We start from the raw sequence: 22014 nt of genomic DNA, 5'->3' as shown, positions 1-22014 counted from the left end.
ATGATGTAAAAAATAGTTGTTGGTCTAATGTGATTAATGAGGAACATCCAGGCGCTGTTAAGGCTCCATGAATTGATGAGGAATTGAAACACTGTATGGTTGAAAGAGACGGGGCAAAAGGAGTAGCTAATAAGTCTAGCTGTATATCTGACTGGCTTACTTACTGCAAATTGAGAAGTGATGTGACTAAACTCAACAAAAAGAAGAAACTGTATTATGAAGCCAAAATCAATTATATAAAGAATTATATAAAAAAAACTTTGGAGTACTTTAAATGAAATTATGGGCAGAAAGACAAATTCAACTCCATCTTTCATCGAATCAGATTGCTTATTCCTCACAAAACCAATTGATGTGGCCAATTATTTTAATAATTATTTCATTTGCAAAGTGGGCAAATTTAGGCAGGAAATGCCCACAACAAACAGTGAGCAATTATATTCATGTATGAAAAAACTAATAATGAAAGAAAAGCAGTGCAAGTTTGAATTTTGTTAAGTTAGTATGGGAGAGGTGGAAAGATTTACCAATCAATAATGACAAACCACCTGACATTGACAACTTAAGAGAGAAAGCTACTGAGGATGCTAGCTGACTCTATAGCCACTCCTATCTGTTATATTTTTAATCTGAGTTTAGAGGAAAGTCTTTGTCCTCAGGTCTGGAAGGAAGCCAAAGTAATTCTGCTATCCAAAAGAGGTAAAGCGGACTGGTTCAAACAGCAGACCTATAAGCTTGCTGCCAGCTCTTAGCAAACTGTTGGGAAAAAAATGTGTTTCACCAAATACAATGCTATTTCTCTGTAAACAAATCAACAACAGACTTTCAGCATGCTTTTAGAGAAGGGCACTCAACGTGTACTGCACTGACACAAATGACTGATGATTGGTTGAAAGAAATTGATAATAAGAAGATTGTGGGAGCTGATTTCAGTGCAACCTTTGATATTATTGACCATAACCTGTTGTTGAAAAAAAACTTAGGGCTAGGCCCCTTTAAAAAAAAAAAAAATTCCACATGAATGACGTGCCCAAAGTAAACTGCCTGTTGCTCAGGCAATGAAGCCAGGATATGCATATAATTGGTACCATTGGAAAGAAAATACGTTGGAGTTAGTTTGTAGGAATGTTAAAATAATGTAGGAGAATATAACACAATAGATATGGTAGGAGAAAATCCAAAGAAAAACCAACCAGATTCTTTTTTGAGAGACCATCCTCTAAGAAAGGCAAGTAAATACTGTAAATGAGCTCCCTGGATGCAATTCCTATGGCTTCCACAGGGTGTTAGCAGTCTATGTTCAAGGTTTCAGGCTTGTAACTTCAAAAACTAACAAGAAATATCGGGGACACAGTCTTGGAAATTCATGTTTGCGCGCGCCATGAAGACAGGACGCACCTGCTAAAATCAGTTTCCTATTGAACATACTTCCTTCCGTAAAAAATATTATAGTTTGATTACATTTAGGGTATCTGAGGAGTAAATAGAAATGTATTTTGACTTGTTGAAACTGAGATTTTTGGATTCCTTTCGCTACATGTTGAACGAGTGGATTACTTAAATCGATGGTGCCAGCTAAACAGACTTTTTGGGATATAAAGAAGGATTTTATCTAACAAAACGACACTACATGTTATAGCTGGGACGCTTTGGATAACAAATCAGAGGAAGATTTTCAAAAAGTGAGTGAATATTTAATCTCTATTTGTGAATTTATGAAACCTGTGACGTTAGAAAAATATTTTGATATGGGGCGCCGTCCTCAAACAATTGCATGTTTTCGTTGTAATAGCTACTGTAAATCGGACAGTGCAGTTAGATTAACACAAATTTAAGCTTTCAACCGATATATCACACTTATATGTACCTAAATGTTTAATATCCATAATGTTTATGATTATTTATATGAATTGCGCACCCCCCAGTTTCACAGGAAGTTGCCCCGCTAGCGAGACGCCTAGCCCTAAATTAAGTGCTATGGCTTTTCAACCTCTGCCATATCGTGGATCCAGAGATATCTATCTAATAGGTTTTCTTTAATGGAAGCATCTCTAATGTCAAACATGTAAAGTGTGGTGTACCGCAGAGCAGCTCTCTAGGCCCTCTACTCTTTTCTATTTTTTACCAATGACCTGCCACTGGCATTAAACAAAGCATGTGTGTCAATGTATGCTGATGATTCAACCATATACACATCAGCATCCACAGCTAATGAAGCCACTAAAACACATAACAAAGAGTTGCAGTCTGTTTTGGAATGGGTGGCCAGTAATAAACTGGTCCTGAACATCTCTAAAACTAAGAGCATTTTATTTGCTACAAATCATTCCTTAAGTGCCAGACCTCAGCTGAATCTGGTAATGAATGGTGTGGCTGTTGAACAAGTTGAGGAGACTAAATTACTTGGCGTTACCTTAGATTGTAAACTGTCATGGTCAAAACATATAAATTCAATGGATGTAAAGATGGGGAGAGGTCTGGCCGTAATAAAGAGATGCTCTGCTTTTTTGACACCACACTCCAAAAAGCAAGTTCTGCAGGCTGTAGTATTGTCTAATCTTGATTAATGTCCAGTCCGTGTGGTCCAGTGCTGCAAGGAAAGACCTAGTTAAGCTGCAGTTGGCCCAGAACAGAGTGGAACGTTTTGCTCTTAATTGTAATTAGAGGGCTAATATCAATACTATGCATGCCAGTCTCTGTAGACTAAGAGTTGAGGAGAGACTGACTGCATCACTTCTTCTTTTTTATAAGAAACATTCATGTGTTGAAAATCCAAAATTGTTTGCATAGTAAAATTACACACAGCTCTGACACACACACTTATCCCACCAGACATGCCACCAGGGGTCTTTTCATAGTCCCCAGATCCAGAACAAATTCAAGGAAATGTACAGTATTATACAGAGCCCTTATTGCATGAAACTTCCTTCTATCTCATATTACTCAAATAAACAGCAAACCTGGTTTCAAAAAACAGATAAAGCAACACCTTGTGGCACAACGCCTCACCTCTATTTGACCTAGATAGTTTGTGTGTATGCATTGATATGTAGGCTGTGTGGCTTTTTTTTTAATGTATGTAGTTCTGTCTTTGACCTGTTCTTGTCTAACGATGTTCTGTATTATGTTTCATGTTTTGTATACCCCAGGAAGAGGAGCTGCTGCTTTTGCAACAGCTAATGGGGATCTTTATAAAATACAAAATACATACAGTTGAAGTCGGAGGTTTACATACACCTTAGCCAAATACATTTAAACTCAGTTTTTCACCATTCCTGACATTTAATCCTAGTAAAAAAAATCCCTGTCTTAGGTCAGTTAGGATCACCACTTTATTTTAAGAATGTGAAATGTCAGAATAATAGTAGAGAGAATTATTTATATCAGCTTTGATTTCTTTCATCACATTCCCAGTGGGTCAAAAATTGACATACACTCAATTAGTATTTGGTATCATTGCCATTAAATTGTTGAACTTGGGTCAAACAATTTGTGTAGCCTTCCACAAGCATCCCACAATAAGTTGGGTGAATTTTGGCCCATTCCTTCTGACAGAGCTGGTGTAACCGAGTCAGGTTTGTAGGCCTCCTTGCTCACACACGCTTTTTCAGGTCACCTCACTAATGTTCTATAGGATTGATGTCAGGGCTTTGTGATGGCCACACCAATACCTTGACTTTGTTGTCCTTAAGCCATTTTGCCACAAATGGCTTGCAAGCCTCCCACTTTTTCCTCCAAACACTACAATGGTCATTATGGCCAAACAGTTAGATTTTGTTTCATCAGACCAGAGAACATTTCTCCAAAAAGTACGATCTTTGTCTCCATGTGCAGTTGCAAACTGTAGTCTGGCTTTTTTATGGTGGTTTTGGAGCAGTTGCTTCTTCCTTGCGGAGTGGCCTTTCAGGTTATGTCGATATAGGACTCATTTTACTGTGAATATAGATATTTTTGTACAGGTTTCCTCCAGCATCTTCACAAGGTTCTTCGCTGTTGTTCTGGGCTTGATTTGCACTTTTCGCACCAAAGTACGTTCATCTCTAGGAGACAGAACACGTCTCCTTCCTGAGCAGTATGACGGCTGCGTGGTCCCATGGAGTTTATACTTGCGTACTACTGTTTGTACAGATTAATGTGATACCTTCAGGCGTTTGGAAATTGCTCCCAAGGATGAACCAGACTTGTGGAGGTCTACAACTATTTTTCTGAGGTCTTGGCTGATTTCTTTAGATTTTCCAGTGATGTCAAGCAAAGAGGCACTGAGTTTGAAGGTAGGCCTTGAAATACATCCACAGATACACCTCCAATTGACTCAAATTATGTCAATTAGTTAACAACAAGAAATTTGTGGATTGGTTGAAAAATGAGTTTTAATGACTCCAATCTAAGTGTACGTAAAGTTCGGACTTCAACTGTATATGCAGGGGCAATCAACAAAGAGAGGGAGTTCAGGTCCAATGAGTGCAGCAGCGCGTAATGACGGTAAGAGCAGCGCGTAATGACGGTAAGAGCAGCGCGTAATGACGGTAACAGCAGCACGTAATGACGGTAACAGCAGCGCATAATGACGGTAACAGCAGCGTGTAATGACGGTAACAGCAGCGCGTAATGACGGTAACAGCAGCGCGTAATGACGGTAACAGCAGCGCGTAATGACGGTAACAGCAGCGCGTAATGACAGTAACAGATGTGTGTAATGACGGTAACAGATGCGTATAATGATGGGTAGCATGGAGCTAGGGGGAGCGGGAGCAGGCGTGACAGAGCGACTCTGTGCAGCCAATGACAATGCCTGCTTTACGTGTTAAGCTGGGAGTCACTTGTGGATTTGACAGCTCTAATGGAGTTCCACCTCCCACACAGTATTAAGCATCAGCTATCCGGATGTTGGCTAAAGCGTATCTGATTGAATCGGGCCCTTAGTGAATCGGGCCCTTAATGAATCAGACTGAAAGGCAGTTTATTCAGACCGTCGGATCGACTTAACATATTGTACTTCAAATCATGCATAGTGACATTATCTAAAATGTGTTTGCATTTCCAATGGGTCTATTACCAATGTAAAATGCAGCATTTTCCTCCCTGGCGAAATCATCTATATACGAGATCCCAAGGGGCTGCACTGGAGTCTCCCCGATCCCTCGTAAGACGTTCCCCAGGAACACATAGATCCACATGGAGAGGTTGGACTCTCCTTCACAACCTACTGGGAAGGGGGAGAGAGAGAATAGATACAGCACTGAGCACGTGAATTCGCGTGTCCATGAGTACATGTGTGTGTGTGTTGGTTTGTGTTTGCATGGTTGAATGCATGTATGCACATGAGCTTGTCTGTGTCTGTGTCTGTGTCTGTGTCTGTGTGTGTGTGTGTGTGTGTGTGTGTGTGTGTGTGTGTGTGTGTGTGAGACACACCTGTCCCTGTGCTTGGTGCCTCAGAAAGCGGGTCACCCGAAGCTTGCGAGGAGGGTGACAACAGGCGCGCTGGACATGGAGAGAGGTTATTGGTTGAATTCACTGACGATCGGATTGACGTTTCGAACTTATAGCTGCGTACAAAACACCAATGCGACTGTTTAGCGAAGGGAGGGGAGAAAGCACCACGTTATACAGTTAGAGAGGACAGAGACAAAGCAGAACATGAGTGCTTTGGATATGCAATGAAACATTTAGGAAACACCGTTTTATACATTCAAGCGCATCATGTTACACACAATACTTAACGAAGAAGCTTTCTTGGCTTCACCTGTAAAATACAAACAATTGACGACTGAAGTGTTTTTCAGAAAAACATCCCACAGCTGTAAAATTGCATATAGTAAAACTTCTCTTGGCATTCAGTAAAAAGAGACTCCATACAGTGCAGCATATATTCTTTAAGATTCCACATGTTCCCATCTTGTGGGAGGGATAAAACTGATAAAACTGATCAAACGTTCATGACCAAGCCAAGCTAATGGGAACGCATGATAACACACAGCAATGCTTCATCTCACAAACGATGATACACAATATAGAAGATATGTGCAAAATTCAGTATATTAACATATCACTACAGAGTCACAGTGATATCTGTCCTTTACCAGACTTTGTCCAAACACACAGAAATACAGTGCATTCAGAAAGTATTTAGACCCCTTGACTTTTCCCAAATGTGGTTATTTTACAGCCTTATATATCAAACTACACACATTATCCCATAATGACAAAACAAAAACAGGTTTTTAGAAATCTTTGCAAATGTAAATATTTTTTGGGACTGAAATAACACATTTACATAGTATTCAGACCTTTTGCTATGAGACTCGAAACTGAGCTCAGGTGTATCCTGAATACTTGCGTCTGAATACTTTCTGAATGCACTGTAGACTGACATTTCCTTTAAATAGAGGATCACTGGAAACGTGATTCAGAACAGAATACACACACACACACACACACACACACACACACACGCGCACAGGCACAGGCCCACACTTACACACATATCCAGATAAGCTTTAGCTTACTGTATCACAAGTGCATTCAAAAAAGCAAATCGCTACACCTGCAATAACATCTGCTAAATTTGGATTTGAAAAGGAAGCTGGAAACCCAAGCATTGTAAGTTAATCCTCCTTCAAATTAAAAGTCAGTAAAACCTCACCGTCCGATGAGGAAGTGTGGCAGAGCGATGATGAATGTTCCCACTGCCATCAGTACACAGCCCATGGCTATGATCTTGGGCCGATGCAGCTTTGCACCAAAGTAACTCACGAATGCTATCACCAACAGGTTACCTGGTAGGGGGACAGACAGACACAGAATTAGTGTGTTCTAAGTTGCCATTTCAGTTCTCAAATTGACAAATCTGATGAATCGAGATTCAATTCACAAATTGGAAAAGTAAAATGCATTTTCACATAAGAGTTTTTCTGTTTACAACTCTATTTCGATTCCATTCCTGAATGGATTCTTGAATTGTCGAGTTGACATGGAACTGACCCCAGCTCTGACACAATGGTCTGCTTGAATTAATTCTCAATCACAATGCCTAATTCCTCTCATTGATGTAAGTGTGTTGTCATGGTGAGTTTCAACATAGTGGCACCGTTGGTTTCCTAATTCCCACTATAGAGTGATTACTCATGAAACCCAGACAAAAAAAAGGACATTGTTGACATATATTTGACATTTGTATCTAAAAGCATAATTTAGAAATAATTCATCAAAGTTGGTATATTTCTGACATTTTAGCCTCCCTTAAGACTGTAGATGTTACAAAGCAAAAATTGGTGCCATGTGAAGCTTTACCGCTTGCTCTGTAATATGAGTAGTATTCTGATTGCAGTATACAAAAATGTATCGGCAAATGTTCCAATATATTGTTGAAAATAATATACAGTGCATTTGGAAAGAATTCAGATCCATTGACTTTTCCCACATTTTGTTAGGTTACAGCCTTATTCTAAAATGTATTAAATTGTCTTTTTCCTCATCAAACTACACACAATACCCCATAATAACAAAGCAAAAACTATTTTTTACTCAGTACTTTGTTGACACACCTTTGGCAGCGATTACAGAATCAATTCTTCTTGGGTATGACACTACAAGCTTGGCACGCCTGTATTTGGGGAGTTTCTCCCATTCTTCTATGCATATCCTCTCAAATTATTTCAGGTTGGATGGGGAGCATTGCTGCACAGCTATTTTCGGGTCTCTCCAGAGATGTTCAATCAGGTTCAAGTCCGGGCTCTGGCTGAGCCACTCAAGGACATTCAGAGACTTGTCCAGAAGCCACTCCTGCATTGTCTTGGCTGTGTGCTTAGAGTCGTTGTCCTGTTGGAAGGTGAACCTTCGCCCCAGTCTGAGGTCCTGAGTACTCTGGAGCAGGTTTTCATCAAGGATCTCTCTGTACTTTGCTCAGTTCACCTTTGCGTCGATCCTGACTAATCTTTTTTTTATTTAATCAATTTTAGAATAAGGCTGTAATATAACAAAATGCGGGGTCTGTACTCTACGGGCATATCAAAGTTCCAGAGTTGGATCTCTGCTAGTTTTAAAGTTATGGCCCATTTAATAAAGAGAAAATGGCAAAGTAGGCAATGTAACCAACACAGCCCTCCTTTTACTTATAGGGTGACCACTTGGAATCCATTTTCACATTCACTCTGTTGGTAATGCTTACAAATTGAATCATAAGAAAAGAAGAACCCTCCTAATCGAATGACCAAGGGCCAATTGAATGACTGTGCCGTGGCCTGGATAGAGAGAGAGGAGGGTTGGGGGTTGGGGTAGAGTGAGAGAGAGAGGGGGGGGGGGGGTGTGAGTGAGTGAATGAGTGAGAAAGGGGGGAAGTAGAGAGAGGGAAACAGAGGGGGGGAGAGAGAGAGAGAGAGAGAGAGAGAGAGAGAGAGAGAGAGAGAGAGAATGTGGGTAGTGGAGGAGAGTGGTGGGCAATAAAAACTTTAATGAGGTAAATAAAAAGCAGTCATTTCATGATGGAACCAATTGTTGTTTTTCAAGGATGGATGGATGACGTCCATTCCTTAAGGACCTCCAGCCGCTCTCATTATTAAGGGGAGTGAGTAGGCTATTCTCCAAGGGTGCTGGATTTGGGAAGTACCACTTCAGAAACCTGCTGTAGAATGCCTAAACTTCTGAACTCCAGAAATAACTGCTCTCTGACTAAGGCAAACCTAGCACTTGGAAATGCCAGATAATGACACTTTAATTGTGCCCCTTCGTTAGTTTAAAATACTGCTTAAGGAAAATAACTGTTTTGATTGTGCTATTATGCTGAAAACACCTGAACTGATGATCTCTGACTGTAAATGTGTTGATTTTTTCCTTCATCCATTTAGAATACTGTGTGGACTAGAATAACTGCTTTGTTTGTTGTTCAGAGTACATCCTGCTATTATTGAGTGGTTAAATACAGAAAGGACTTTGAGGCTAGTCTATGGAGCTCTCCTGAGATGCTTCAGCACTTTTCTCTCTCCCTGTGGCTGGGGGCATTGGAGCCATGGCAAGAGGCACACAGCAAATCCTACAGCAGGCTTCTCCTGGTTTCCATCTACTCTACACAGAAAGGCTCGAGGCGAGCGGAAGAGTGGAAAAAAAAGATAACGAATGTAAAATAAACTTTGTCCGTAAAATGTACATAGGAGGTCTGGAGGTGTGTTTTGGGTCATTGTCCTGTCAAAAAACAAATGATAGACCCACTAAGAGCAAACCAGATGGGATGGCTGCAGAATGCTGTGGTAGCCATGCTGATTAAGTGTGCTGAAGTGTGTTGAATTCTAAATAAATCACTGAGTGTCACCAGCAAAGCACCCTCCACACAATCACACCCCCTCCTCAATGCTTCATGGTGGGAATCACACATGCGGAGATCATCTGTTCACCTACTCTGCATCTCAGAAAGACACGGCGGTTGGAACCAAAAATCTCAAATTTGGACTCATCAGACCAAAGGACAGATTTCCACCAGTCTAATGTCCATTGCTCATGTTTCTTGTCCCAATCAAGTCTCTTCTTATTATCGGTGTCCTTTAGTAGTGGTTTCTTTGCAGCAATTCGACCATGAAGGCCTGATTCACACAGTCTCCTTTGAATAGTTGATGTTGAGATGTGAATGTTACTTGAACTCTGTGAAGCATTTATTTCGGCTGCAATTTCTGAGGCTGGTAACTTGAATGAACGTATCTTCTGCAGCAGAGGTAACTCTGGGTCTTCCTGTCCTGTGGCGGTCCTCATGAGAGCCAGTTTCATCATAGCGCTTGATGGTTTTTGCGACTGACATTTTCCGGATTGACTGACCTTCATGTCTTAAAGTAATGATGGATTGTCGTTTCTCTTTCCTTATTTGAGCTGTTCTTGCCATAATATGGACTTAGTCTTTTACCAAATAGGGCTATCTTCTGTATACCACCCCTACCTTGTCACAAAACAACTGATTGGCTCAAACGCATTAAGAAGGAAAAAAATTCCACAAATTAACTTTTAACAAGGTGCACCTGTTAATTGAAATGCATTCCAGGTACGCCTCATGAAGAGTGTGCAAAGCTGTCCTCAAGCCAAAGGATGGTTACTTTGAAGAATCTCAAATATAAAATATATTTGTATTTGTTAAACACTTTTTTGGTTACTACATGATTCCATATGTGTTATTTAATAATTTTGATGTCTTCACTATTATTTTAAATAGTAAAAGAGTGAGTAGGTGTGTCCAAACTTTTGACTGGTACTGTATTTAAAAATATATATATTATATATACATTACCCAAACAATATATGGGGGATTGGAAATTAGGCAGACAATTACATTGATGGAAGCCACAAGCTGATCTTATTGTTTTTGTTGCCAAGCTGAGTGTAGGGCAGCATGGTAAAAAAAATGCAGTACTTATTGCTCATCTGATATTTCTTAATTTCTAGTTTTTTGGGGGCTAGAAACATAAGCATTTCACTGCACATGCGATAACATCTGCAAATATGTGTATGCGATTTGACAGTTTCTCAAAGAAGGCACAATGGTAAGTTTGATAAGATTTCTGTAGAGGTGTAGGCAGAATGTGTTTCAGTGACTTTCAAACCAAAAAAAATGCATGCCGCCTATAGCGAGTGCCAAACACTGGCCGCACATTCTGCAAGATTGATTGTCTATTCAAACAATTTAAAAGTACAGTCTTCAGCCAACACTTCTAATCAAAAGACAAATTGTTGTTCGATATCTTGTTTATCAGTAAATTATGGTGTTTAGATCTCTTGCCTTAGAATAGACTCTGAGATTAAATAGACTATGATGTCGCCCTCTTACCTCACAGCATTACTGTGGCCTACCCATAATGTCAAATATTTTAAGTAGGCTACCGTTCTATATACACTTTTCAGCATGGTGCGCTATTGAATGAACGATAGATAAATGGTAGTCTAATATTTGTTCTGTAGCGGGAATAAACCAGTCATGTCAGAAAAGGAGAGACGCCGTACAATATGATTATGATTTAGGCTTATATAATAAAAGTAAAATAATTATATTAAGCTACATGCTGCTATGCAATCTTCTTACCAACAGCAAATGCATCTGTTTTATCATTAGGCCCACATGATGTTTTTATTATTCCCGTGCATCAAACACCATTTCCCCCATAAGAACAATATTTGCTTGCAATACAACTGATCAACCACTAGAAGTTGTGCGTACAAATGGTCTGAGCTGTACTTGGAGATACGCACACTTTCCCGCAAGATGGATAAATACCAACCTTTGTGGGAAATCTGGAGCATACAAGGTTTAGAGTTTTTTGTGCACACACACACACATTTGATAAATGAGGCCCTGATGACTTCCTAGAAGGCCTAGGTGACCCATTCATTCATTCACATCTCTTCTCTTTCACAACAACATGGATAGAACGGAAGCCCAAAATAGCCCTGGGGATGAGGACGAGGTGAGGACATGGGGATGGAGACCTGTGACGCAGACACTTACTTACCTATCTCAAAGCTCCCGTCGATGACGCCTGTTAGGTAACTGGGGATGTCAAAGCGCCTCTCCAGCTGGGTTATTGTGCTCTTCATGTAGCTGCCAGACAAGGCCTTGGCAAAGTAGGCAAACGATAGGGCCACAAGGAACATCTGAAGAGCACGAGGGGAGGAAGAAAGGAGAGGGAGGTGGCAGAAAGTGAGAGATAAATGAAAGGGGATGGGGGGGGAAGAGATATTGCTTATTAATAATTAATACATATCAGATTGTACTCGGATTGTATCCAGAGTTTCATTGTCAGAGAGAGGGAGAGTTACCCTTGTGTTGCTCTGATGTACACCATGGCTGTACTTTTCATTGGCTCATTAGCCTATTTTAGCTCCTGCTATCACATTTCCTATTTAATATTCTAACTACATCATAGAAGCACAGAGAGGAGGATAGAAGAGGGAAAGGAAACGGGGGGATGGAGGCTGATAGGGAAGGCAAAGTGTATCTGTAACTACAGGGTATTGAGGAAGACAGGGACAAAGAGAGGATTAAGAGTCTACGTCAGACTTAAGACGGCTCCTTATGTGAGAGAACGGTGACTCAACCCTAGCAACTGATGAAAAAAGGATTGATTTTGACTAGGAGAAGGAACTTATACATTATGGATTGGCCTTCAGTCTTAGGGGGGAAAAGGTGCTATATAGAACCTAAAAAGGATCTTCGGCTGTCCCCATACGATAACCTACACGGATCCCAAAACGTTTTTTTCCTAGAACCCAAAAGGGTTCTACCTGGAACCAACAAGGGTTCTTTATGGAACCCAAAATGGTTCTACCTGGAACCCAAAAGGCTTTTACCTGGAACCAAAAAGAGTGAAGAACCCAGTGTAGGTCTCAGTCTGTTTCTGTTCTCTTTATGGAACTGTTGTGCCAAACATGTTTGGCGTGACAATTAGTGACAAGGTGTTGGCAAGATAGCACAGGCAGATTGGGGTCTAGGCTAGGAAAGATGAGCTCTAGTATTCATTGCATCAGTCTTCCCACTCTGGGCCACTCACGACTAGCAACACCTACTCATTGTGAGAGATTAGGTTTGTCTTCTCACAGCGGCACGTCCACATTCCCATGGGTTTTTCCACATCAAAGACTAGCCCAGGAAACTACACGGTACACAAATATAAACGCAACATGTTGGTCCATTGTTTATAAGCTGAAATAAAATCTCTTAGAAATTGTCCATACGCACAAAAAGCTTATTTTTCTCAAATTCTGTGCATAAATCTGTTTACATTCGTGAGCATTTCTCCTTTGTCAAGATAATCCATCCACCTGACAGGTGTGGCATATCAAGAAGCTGATTAAACATCATGATAATTACACAGATGCACCTTGTGCTGGGGACAATAAAAGGCCACTCTAAAATGTTCAGTTTGGTCACACAACATAATGCCAGAGATGTCTAAAGTTTTGAGTGAGCGTGCAAATCGGCATGCTGACTGCAGGAATGTCCACCAGAGCTGTTGCTAGAGAATGTAATGTTCATTTAGAGAATTTGGCAGTATGTTCCACCGGCCTCACAACCACAGACCATGTGTATGGCGTCGTGTGAGGGAGCGATTTTTCTGCTGTCAATATTGTGAACAGAGAACTGTGGAGTTATGGTATGGGCAGGTATAAGTTATGGACAATGATCAAAATTGCATTTTAGCAATGGCAATTTGAATGCACAAAAATACCGTGACGATATCCTGAGGCCCATTGTGTACCAGAAAGTACTCATTCGAGTCACATACTTTCCTGTTAAATAATCTACCAATACCAGTGGAAACAGTACGACGATATGCTAACGAGTAGAATATTGTGGTATTTATCATAGCATTACAGTTCAAACCAACACCATAGAACCGTGAGCCAGACCGGCGGGCTAACTAACAATCCTGAGAAACTGACCTTTTTCAACTTTGAACATACTTTAACAAACAGTCTTATTTTAAGAGGCTTAGACACCATTGTTTCATGTAGCTTTAATCCTGAAGAATAACAAGCTGCTACTCTCTGATCTCTGGATACAAATCCTTTGTGTCAGGGGAAAGGACGTTTTTAGGCGATTACAAGGCCCACTCCTTGATTTAAAAAAACAACAAATTGCTACCCCTGGCTGCCAATTGGTTTGCTATAAAGCTGTGGGATGGGGTTTCAAAATCGGTTGAAGACTCAGTGTTAATTTCGTCAACTAAAATAGTGACTAAAATATTCATCAAACACCTTTTTTTTCAGTGCCAGTTGACGAGACAATGACTGACTAAATAGAGCCAGAAAAACTAGAAGTAAACTAAAATGATTTTTCATTTCAGTTTACTAAAACGAGACAAAATTATCTCTGTGACTAACATCTGGCTACTAAGTGTGGACTGGATAAGAGTTTTTGGAGAGATTGAGAGCTTTTGAATAATAATCACAATTAATATTAGCAGCACAGATGCTCAGCTCTGTTAAGCAGTGGGAAGGATGTGTCACACCCAGCAAACACAGCCTACATCAAGCTGGTGAGCTGCCGGGGAGAAAGCGATGAGAGTGGGCAGAAGTGCAGACAGGCTCCGCTCCGGCTCCATTTATACACAAGGCGCAGGTGACTCTCTTGCTTCACTTTAGCTAACCAGTCACCACCATTTAGCTACCCTTTGCCTGGTTAAGAAACACACACTGCTTTATGAAATAAAAAATCAATAGCAGCATTGAGTTTAATAGTAAAACAACAGTATTTTCTCTCCCTTGAGCAGGCTATAGAAAAGTAGGCTCTTTGAATTTGTAGTATTGCTGTCCACTTTCACACTTCATTTCATATTCCTGAGAGAAAATGGCTTGATCGGCCACCTCAGCCCTTAGCTACTGTTCAAAGGACATGAACCATATTTCTTTCCCTTTATTTAACTAGGCAAGTCAGTTAAGAACAAATTCTTATTTTCAATGACGACCTAGGAACAGTGGGTTAACTGCCTGTTCAGGGGCAGAACGACAGATATAGTACCTTGTCAGCTCGGGGATTTGAACTTGCAACCTTCCGGTTACTAGTCCAACGCTCTAACCACTAGGCTACCCTGCCGCCCCACTGCTACATTTTTTCTGTCCACTACGCTATATCTGACTGGGTAAATAACTTTATTTTGAGTTAATGTGGACCCAGTGGCTCAGACTTGAACACTTGGACCAGGACTCAGACTTCAGCCATAGCGACTCATGACTCGGACTTGATCCGTAGCTTACGCCTGCCCATACCATAACCCCACACCACCACAATGGCGCACTCTGTTCACAACATTGACATCAGAAAACCACCCGCCCACACAATGCCATACACGTGGTCTGCGGTTGTGAGGCCGGTTGGACATACTGCTAAATTCTCTAAAATGACATTGGAGGTGGCTTATGGTAGAGAAATTAACATTCAATTCTCTGGCGGACATTCCTGCAGTCACCATGCCAATTGCACACTCCCTCAAAACTTGAGACATCTGTTGCATTCTGTTGTGTGACAAAACTGCACATTTTAGAGTAGCCTTTTATTGTCCCCAGCACTAATATGAGTCTAATATATTAGTATTTGTTGCCTACTCCATACATTTTTACGAAACAGTATGTTCTAAATTGTATGTAGTATGATAAGTACACAGTGTGCAGTTTTAGTAATAGTAATAGGCAAGACAGATTTCGTACACGGCTATGGACGGTCAGCCTTTGCATCCACTGTGTCTATGAATTTGAGAGTGGCTCCAACATTTCCCCAGGCCCATTCCCTCAGCTTGCCTATCAAAATGGCAGTTTTTATCAAAGAGATCCAGAAAGAACCATCTAACTTGTTCCTAATGTGCTCTGTTGAGAGAGCAACGTCAGTCACTTTTCCTGTTTCACTATGGCAACAATGTTCGTTGGCAGGTATTGGATTGACTGACATACTTTCCAGAGTGCTTCAGGAGAAAACAACAGAAATACATCACCCGGGAGGGTAGAACTGAACTAATATCCTTGGGATATGGACCACTACATTATTGGCTCTCTCCGGATATATTGTCCCCGTCCATACAGTCAGCGGGGTTCTCCGTTCATCGTGGGGACAGGAAGAAGGAACTTTCCGGTAAACACAGATGTGGAGGAGTATGTCTCATGATGAACAACATGGTGTGATTGTGGTAACGTACAGGAATACCCAATCTGGAATACCTCATCATCAAATTCCGACCACATCAGCTCCCAAGATAATTTTTGTGGGTTATATTCACTGCCTTGTATATTCCTCCCCCTGAAACAGCAGGGAGCAGGTCTCGAACCCTCCACCTTCTAGCCCGAGGTCCGGCGCGCTATCGACTGTGCCGCAAAAGCATGCTCGAGCGGCAGAGTCGATTTTCGCACTTATAAACCCAGGGTCGTTACACTACTCCCTCCTTTCAAAGAGCGCGTCCTCGAGCTAGCTTGCGACTCTACGTCTTACAGGAACGCGCTCACCGGCCAAGCACACGCACTGTCGTGGATGCAAGGTCCAATCCCACTTCTGACACCAATGTAATGAAACAGCGGGTAGCAGGTCTCGAACCCTCCACCTTCTACCACCTTCTAGCCCGAGGTCCGGCGCGCTATCGTTTTTCTCATTTTGTCTGTCATAGTTGAAATGTACCTATGATGAAAATTACGGGCGTCTCTCGTCTTTTTAAGTCGGAGAACTTGCACAACTGGTAGCTGACTAAATACTTTTTTGCCCCACTGTAGCTAGGTAGCTACAATAATTATTAGCTCGCTAACTAGCTCCATAGCTAGATATGTAGATATATTATGTTTTTTTTATTTATCTGTGATAGCTACGATTCCTAAAAATAGTATGCATGCTGGCTGTTGATTGCACCCTGAAGCCTTGTACAATTTCCTTCCATTCATGATTCCTTTTTTTGTGCTGAAGGGTAATCGTTACTTGGGGAAGACGAGGACGAAGAGGATGAGATTGAAATGGAGGAGCCGGAGGAAGTTGAGAAGCCACCACATGATGCTGATGCCTCTCAGCCAAGCTTTTGGAAGGTAAATGTAACTTATTCCCGGTATGGGACCTCCTATTTGCACATGCACTTCTTTAGAATCCCCATTCATTTAATTAGATTTCAATGGGTCTAATAGTCAAGATTTGTCATTTAAGTTTTACAATGTATTAGGCTACCTTTTAATGTGGCATAAACACAACCAGTCATGATGTTTACATTGGATTGTCATTACTTCAAGAGGCTCATGTAGGCTACCTGCGCACAGTACTCAGCGAAAATGATTCTTAAGCCTCGTTTAGATATTTTTCTGCCTCTAATTTCTGACATTTGGTAGGCTATTTGTCAGTCAAATTATCTATAATTAGATACATGTTGCTTCTCTTCTGTCAATACTTGATGCTCATCTAGAATACTACATAAAGCCTTGTTAACCAGAATGATGTCATAAATCGATAGAATGATCAATGCATCATCAACAATCTAGTTGACATCGGTAAAGTCTTCCCTTTCATTTCTGATTCTCTCACAGAGCAAGGACATTCAGGGACCAGGGGACCAAATTACATCACTTGGACCAGTTTTAATAAAATGAAAAGCTGTGAAAACGATCCAACATGTTTCTGATATTATTTCAGTTCGTCTTGGATGCATACAGTTAGCTTTTATGCCGCTGAAAGAAACAGCACGTTTTGGATACAGGTCCTTAAGTGCGCATTCGCATTCTCTCAAGATGCTGAAAGAAAGAAATCATATTTACTGTCAGTAACACTAAAATCTACAGTTGTGAATATTATAATAGGCTACATGTGAGGCCTACAGTCAGTGTCCAGACTTAAGTTACTATTCCGACTATTAGGCTATTCCAAATATTAGGCTAATCATTCTGGCATCTATACAGTGCAATTTGATAAGCGCAAAAGAAACATCACTTACAAAACACCAAAAAGCATTATGAATGACATTCATTAGGCCCAAACAAATCTTATAACCTATATTGATGCGTAGACTGCTGTCAGCGCACGTCTCAGGCTCGACCACTCATCTCTGCCTTGGCAAAAATGGCTCTTTATCATCAAACCACACCGCATTTTGGAGAGCATTCCACAAGTTTTCAAGTCTATTCGCAAATGTTTCATGCAACTGACATGCAGTAATAACAAATAGTGTAATAGCCTACAGTTGTCTTCTAATCTATGTTTTAATTATTGTGATAGGCTCATGTTCTACCTGTACAGCGTACCCCCACTATTTATTTTGACGATACGCCGTATTGGACCATTCCGGCTAACTTTCACCCCTGCCTATACATAAATGAGGTATATATTTTTGTAAATACTCTCTTCTCTCCCCAGGACACTGTGGTGGACTGTCAGCTCTCAGACCTTTGTGAGGAGGACGACACTATGGACATGTCACCTGAGCTCCAGAGTGACAAGGATAGGCAGGGGCTGGAGAGATTGAACAACATGCTACTGAGGCTGTAAACAGGGCCGAGGGACAATCACACCCTTACAGGACACATGCATAGATGCCATACATAGCTAGGTATACATGCCATACATAGCTAGGTACTAGTAAAGTGTATGCTAGTCTTCACCCAGCTCAGATTGTCACTGGTCATTTCCCCGATCTTGAATGATTTTTAATTCTGACTCTTCGAGTATTAGGCTATAGGCCTAGAGGAACTTATGTAAGAAGAAACTGTTAAAGACCATCATTGTTATTTTAGTGTATTCCTTATTCTCATAATATTTTGTAATTCCAGTTCAATTTTGATGACAATATCCCTGAGATGAATGTTGTATAAAATGCCATGGTTATGAAAGGATGATGTAACTTGCACCTTGTTTTCAGGTTTGAATAAGACAATGTACCCCTTTATCCTTATTCTTTCAATAAAGTTAGTTTTATTAATATCATATTATTTGTGTATGTCTTTATCAAATGTAAGATTATATGCCATTTGTAATATGTTTTAATGCATATACAGTGGATGCGGAAAGTATTCAGACCCATTGACTTTTTGGGTCTGTTACGTTACAACCTTATTTTACAATTTATTAAAATGTTGTTTTTTCTCTCTCATCAATCTACACACAATACTCCATAATGACAAAGCAAAAACAGGTTTTCAGAATTTTTGCAAATGCATAAAAAAAACGGAAATATCACATTTACATAAGTATTCAGACCCTTTACTAAGTACTTTTGTTGAAGCACCTTTGGCAGTGATAACATCCTCAAATCTTCTTGGGAATGACGCCACAAGCTTGGGACACCTGTATTTGTGGAGTTTCTCCCATTCTTCTCTGCAGATCCTCTCAAGCTCTGTCAGATTGGATGGGGGGGGGGGGACTTTCAAGTCACTCCAGAGATGTTCGATTGGATTTAAATCCGGGCTCTGGCTGGGCCTCTGAAGGACATTCAGAGACTTGTCCAGGAGCCAATACTGCATTGTCTTGGCTGTATGCTTACGGTCGTTGTCCTGTTGGAAGGTGAACCTTCACCCCCCTGAGCGCTCTGGAACAGGTTTTCATCAAGGATCTCTGTACTTTGCTCGGTTCATCTTTCCCTCAATCCTAATTAGTCTTCCAGTCCCCGCCGCTGAGAAACATTCCCACAGCATGATGCTGCCAATACCATCCTTCACAGTTGGGATTGTACCAGGTTTCCTCCAGACGTCACGCTTGGCATTCAGGCCAGAGTTCAATCTTGGTTTCATCAGACCAGATAATCTTGTTTCTCAAGGTCTGAGACTCTTTAAGTGCCTTTTGGCAAACTCCAAGCGGGCTGTCATGTGCCTTTCACTGAGGAGTGGCTTCCGTCTGGCAACTCTATCATAAAGGCCTGATTGGTGGAGTGCTGCAGAGATGGTTGTCTTTCTGCAAGGTTCTCCCATCTCCACAGAGGAACTAGCTCTGTCAGAGTGACCATTGGGTTCTTGGTCACCTCACTGACCAAGGCCCTTCTCCCCCGATTGCTCATTTTGGCCGGAAAGCCAGCTCTAGGAAGAGTTCCAAACTTATTCCATTTAAGAATGATGGAGGCCACCGTGTTCTTGGGGACCTTCAATACAGCTGCCATTTTTTGGTACCCTTCCCCAGATCTGTGCCTCGACGCAATCCTGTCTCGCAATTCTACAGACAATTCCTTCAACCTCATGGCTTGGTTTTTGCTCTGACATGCACTGTCAACAGTGGGACCTTCTATAGACAGGTGTGTGCCTTTCCAAATCCTGTTCAATCAATTGAATTTACCAGAGGTGGACTCCAATCAAGTTGAAGAAACATCTCAATGGAAACAAGAGCTAAATGTTTCGTCTCATAGCAAAAGGTCTGAATACTTACAGTACCAGTCAAAAGTTTGGGCACACCTACTCATTCAAGGGTTTTTCTTTATATTTACTATTTTCTACATTGTAGAATAATAGTGAAGACATCAAAACTATTAAATAACAGATATGGAATCATGTTGTAACCAAACAAGTGTTAAACAAATCAAAATATATTTCATATTTGAGATTCTTTGCCTTGATGACAGCTTTGCACACTTGACATTCTCTCAACCAGCTTCACCTGGAATGCTTTTCCAACAGTATTGAAGGATTTCCCACATATGCTGAGTACTTGTTGGCTGCTTTTCCTTCACTCTGCGGTCAAACTCATCTCAATTTGTTGGAGGTCGGGTGATTGTGGAGGCCAGGTCATCTGATGCAGCATTCCATCACTCTCCTTCGTGGTCAAATAGCCCTTACACAGCATGGAGGTGCGTTGGGCCATTGTCCTGTTGAAACACAAATTATAGTCCCACTAAGCACAAACCAGATGGAATGGCGTATCATTGTGTAAAACGTGCCTTGAATTCTAAATATATCACATACATTGTCACCAGCAAAGCACCCCCACACCTCCTCCTCCATGCTTCACGGTGGGAACTCCATAAAAATAAAAATAAATATCACATTTGGACTTATCAGACCAAAGGACAGATTTCCACCAGTCTAATGTCCATTGCTCGTGTTTCTTGGCCCAAGAAAGTCTCTTCTTATTATTGGTGTCCTTTAGTTGTGGTTTCTTTGCAGCAATTTGACCATGACGGCCTGATTCATGCAGTCTCCTCTGAACAATTGATGTTGAGATGTGTCTGTTACTTGAAGTCTGTGAAGCATTTATTTGTATCGCAAATTCCGAGGCTGGTAGCTATAATGAACTTATCCTCTACAGCAGAGGTAACTCTGGATCTTCCTTTCCTGTGGTGGTCCTCATGAGAGCCAGTTTTATCATAGTGCTTGATGGTTTCTGTGACAGCACTTGAAGAAACATTCAAAGTTCTTGACATTTTCCGGATCGACTGACCTTCATGTCTTCAAGTAATGATAGACTGTCGTTTCTATTTGCTTATTTGAGCTGTTCTTGCCATAATATGGACTTTGTCTTTTACCACCCCTACCTTGTCACAACACAACTGATTGACTCAAACGCATTAAGAAGGAAATAAAATCTCCAAATGGACTTTCAACAAGGCGCACCTGTTAATTGAAATGCATTCCAGGTGACTACCTTATGAAGCTGGTTGAGAGAATGCCAAGAGACGGATTACCCCAGATGTGCACTCAGACCATGCACGGCCCAACTGGCAAATGTCTTCATGGACATTTTCAACCTCTCCCTGACTGAGTCTGTAATACCTACATGTTTCCAGCAGACCACTGTGCCCAAGAAAGCGAAGGTAACCTGCCTAGATGACTACCCCCCGTAGCACTCGGTAGCCATGAAGTGCTTTATAAGGCTGGTCATTGCTCACATCAACACCATCATCCCAGAAACGCTAGACCCAATTCGAAGGGTCGTTCAGGTTAGTAAGGGTTTGGCCAGCTGGAATGTCCTTGTCCCATTGCGCTCTAGTGACTCCTTGTGGCGGCCGGGCGCATGCACGCTGACTTCGGTCGCCACCTGTACGTTGTTTCCTCCGATACATTGGTGCGGCTGGCTTCTGGATTAAGCTAGCAGTGTGTTAAGAAGCAGTGTGGCTTGGCAGGGTCGTGGTTCAGAGGACGCATGGCTCTTGACCTTCGCCTCTTCTGAGTCCGTATGGGAGTTGCAGCGATGGGACAAGACTAACTACCAATTGGATATCATGAATTTGGGGAGAAAAAGACAAAAAGTAACCAATTATTATTATTAAAAAAGGAAAAAGGCTGCTCTCGCTGCTACCACACAGCAAGCAGTAAGGCAGGTAGCCTAGTGGTTAGAGCATTAGGCCAGTAACCGAAAGGTAAAAAAATCTGTCATTCTGCCCCTGAACAAGGCAGTTAACCCATTGTTCCGAGGCTGTCGTTGATTGACTGTAACTTTGTCAAATAAGCACTAATCGGAGAAATCCCTTATCTGTCGCACAATTTTGCTGCTAACCTTGTGCAACAGCAAGCCTTTTCCTTTTGGACAAAAATGGCAAGAATATGGAGAGTTATGAAGTTATGAAAACTGTATGTTTTGCAAATGTTGAACTTACAATATGGCTACTAATACTA

General features: G+C 41.3%; 1 protein-coding gene across 2 annotated transcripts in view; it reads right to left on the bottom strand.

Annotated features, from left to right (window-relative positions):
* Positions 1-22014, bottom strand: part of LOC110501054 (solute carrier organic anion transporter family member 1C1) — a 63526-nt gene that overhangs the window by 26132 nt on the left and 15380 nt on the right. The window contains exons 3-6 of one of the 2 annotated variants that reach the window (XM_036957578.1): positions 11481-11622; positions 6644-6776; positions 5413-5546; positions 5057-5206 (exon numbers count right to left, since the gene is read on the bottom strand). In XM_036957578.1, the coding sequence (XP_036813473.1) occupies positions 5057-5206; positions 5413-5546; positions 6644-6776; positions 11481-11622 (559 nt within the window). The remainder of the gene's footprint in view (positions 1-5056; positions 5207-5412; positions 5547-6643; positions 6777-11480; positions 11623-22014) is intronic. The other variant, XM_036957579.1, reaches the window with a different exon arrangement.

This window comes from Oncorhynchus mykiss, chromosome 21 (assembly GCF_013265735.2).
Source record: "Oncorhynchus mykiss isolate Arlee chromosome 21, USDA_OmykA_1.1, whole genome shotgun sequence".
NCBI classification, from domain to species: domain Eukaryota; kingdom Metazoa; phylum Chordata; class Actinopteri; order Salmoniformes; family Salmonidae; genus Oncorhynchus; species Oncorhynchus mykiss.
This window is presented reverse-complemented; position numbering and strand designations above follow the sequence as displayed.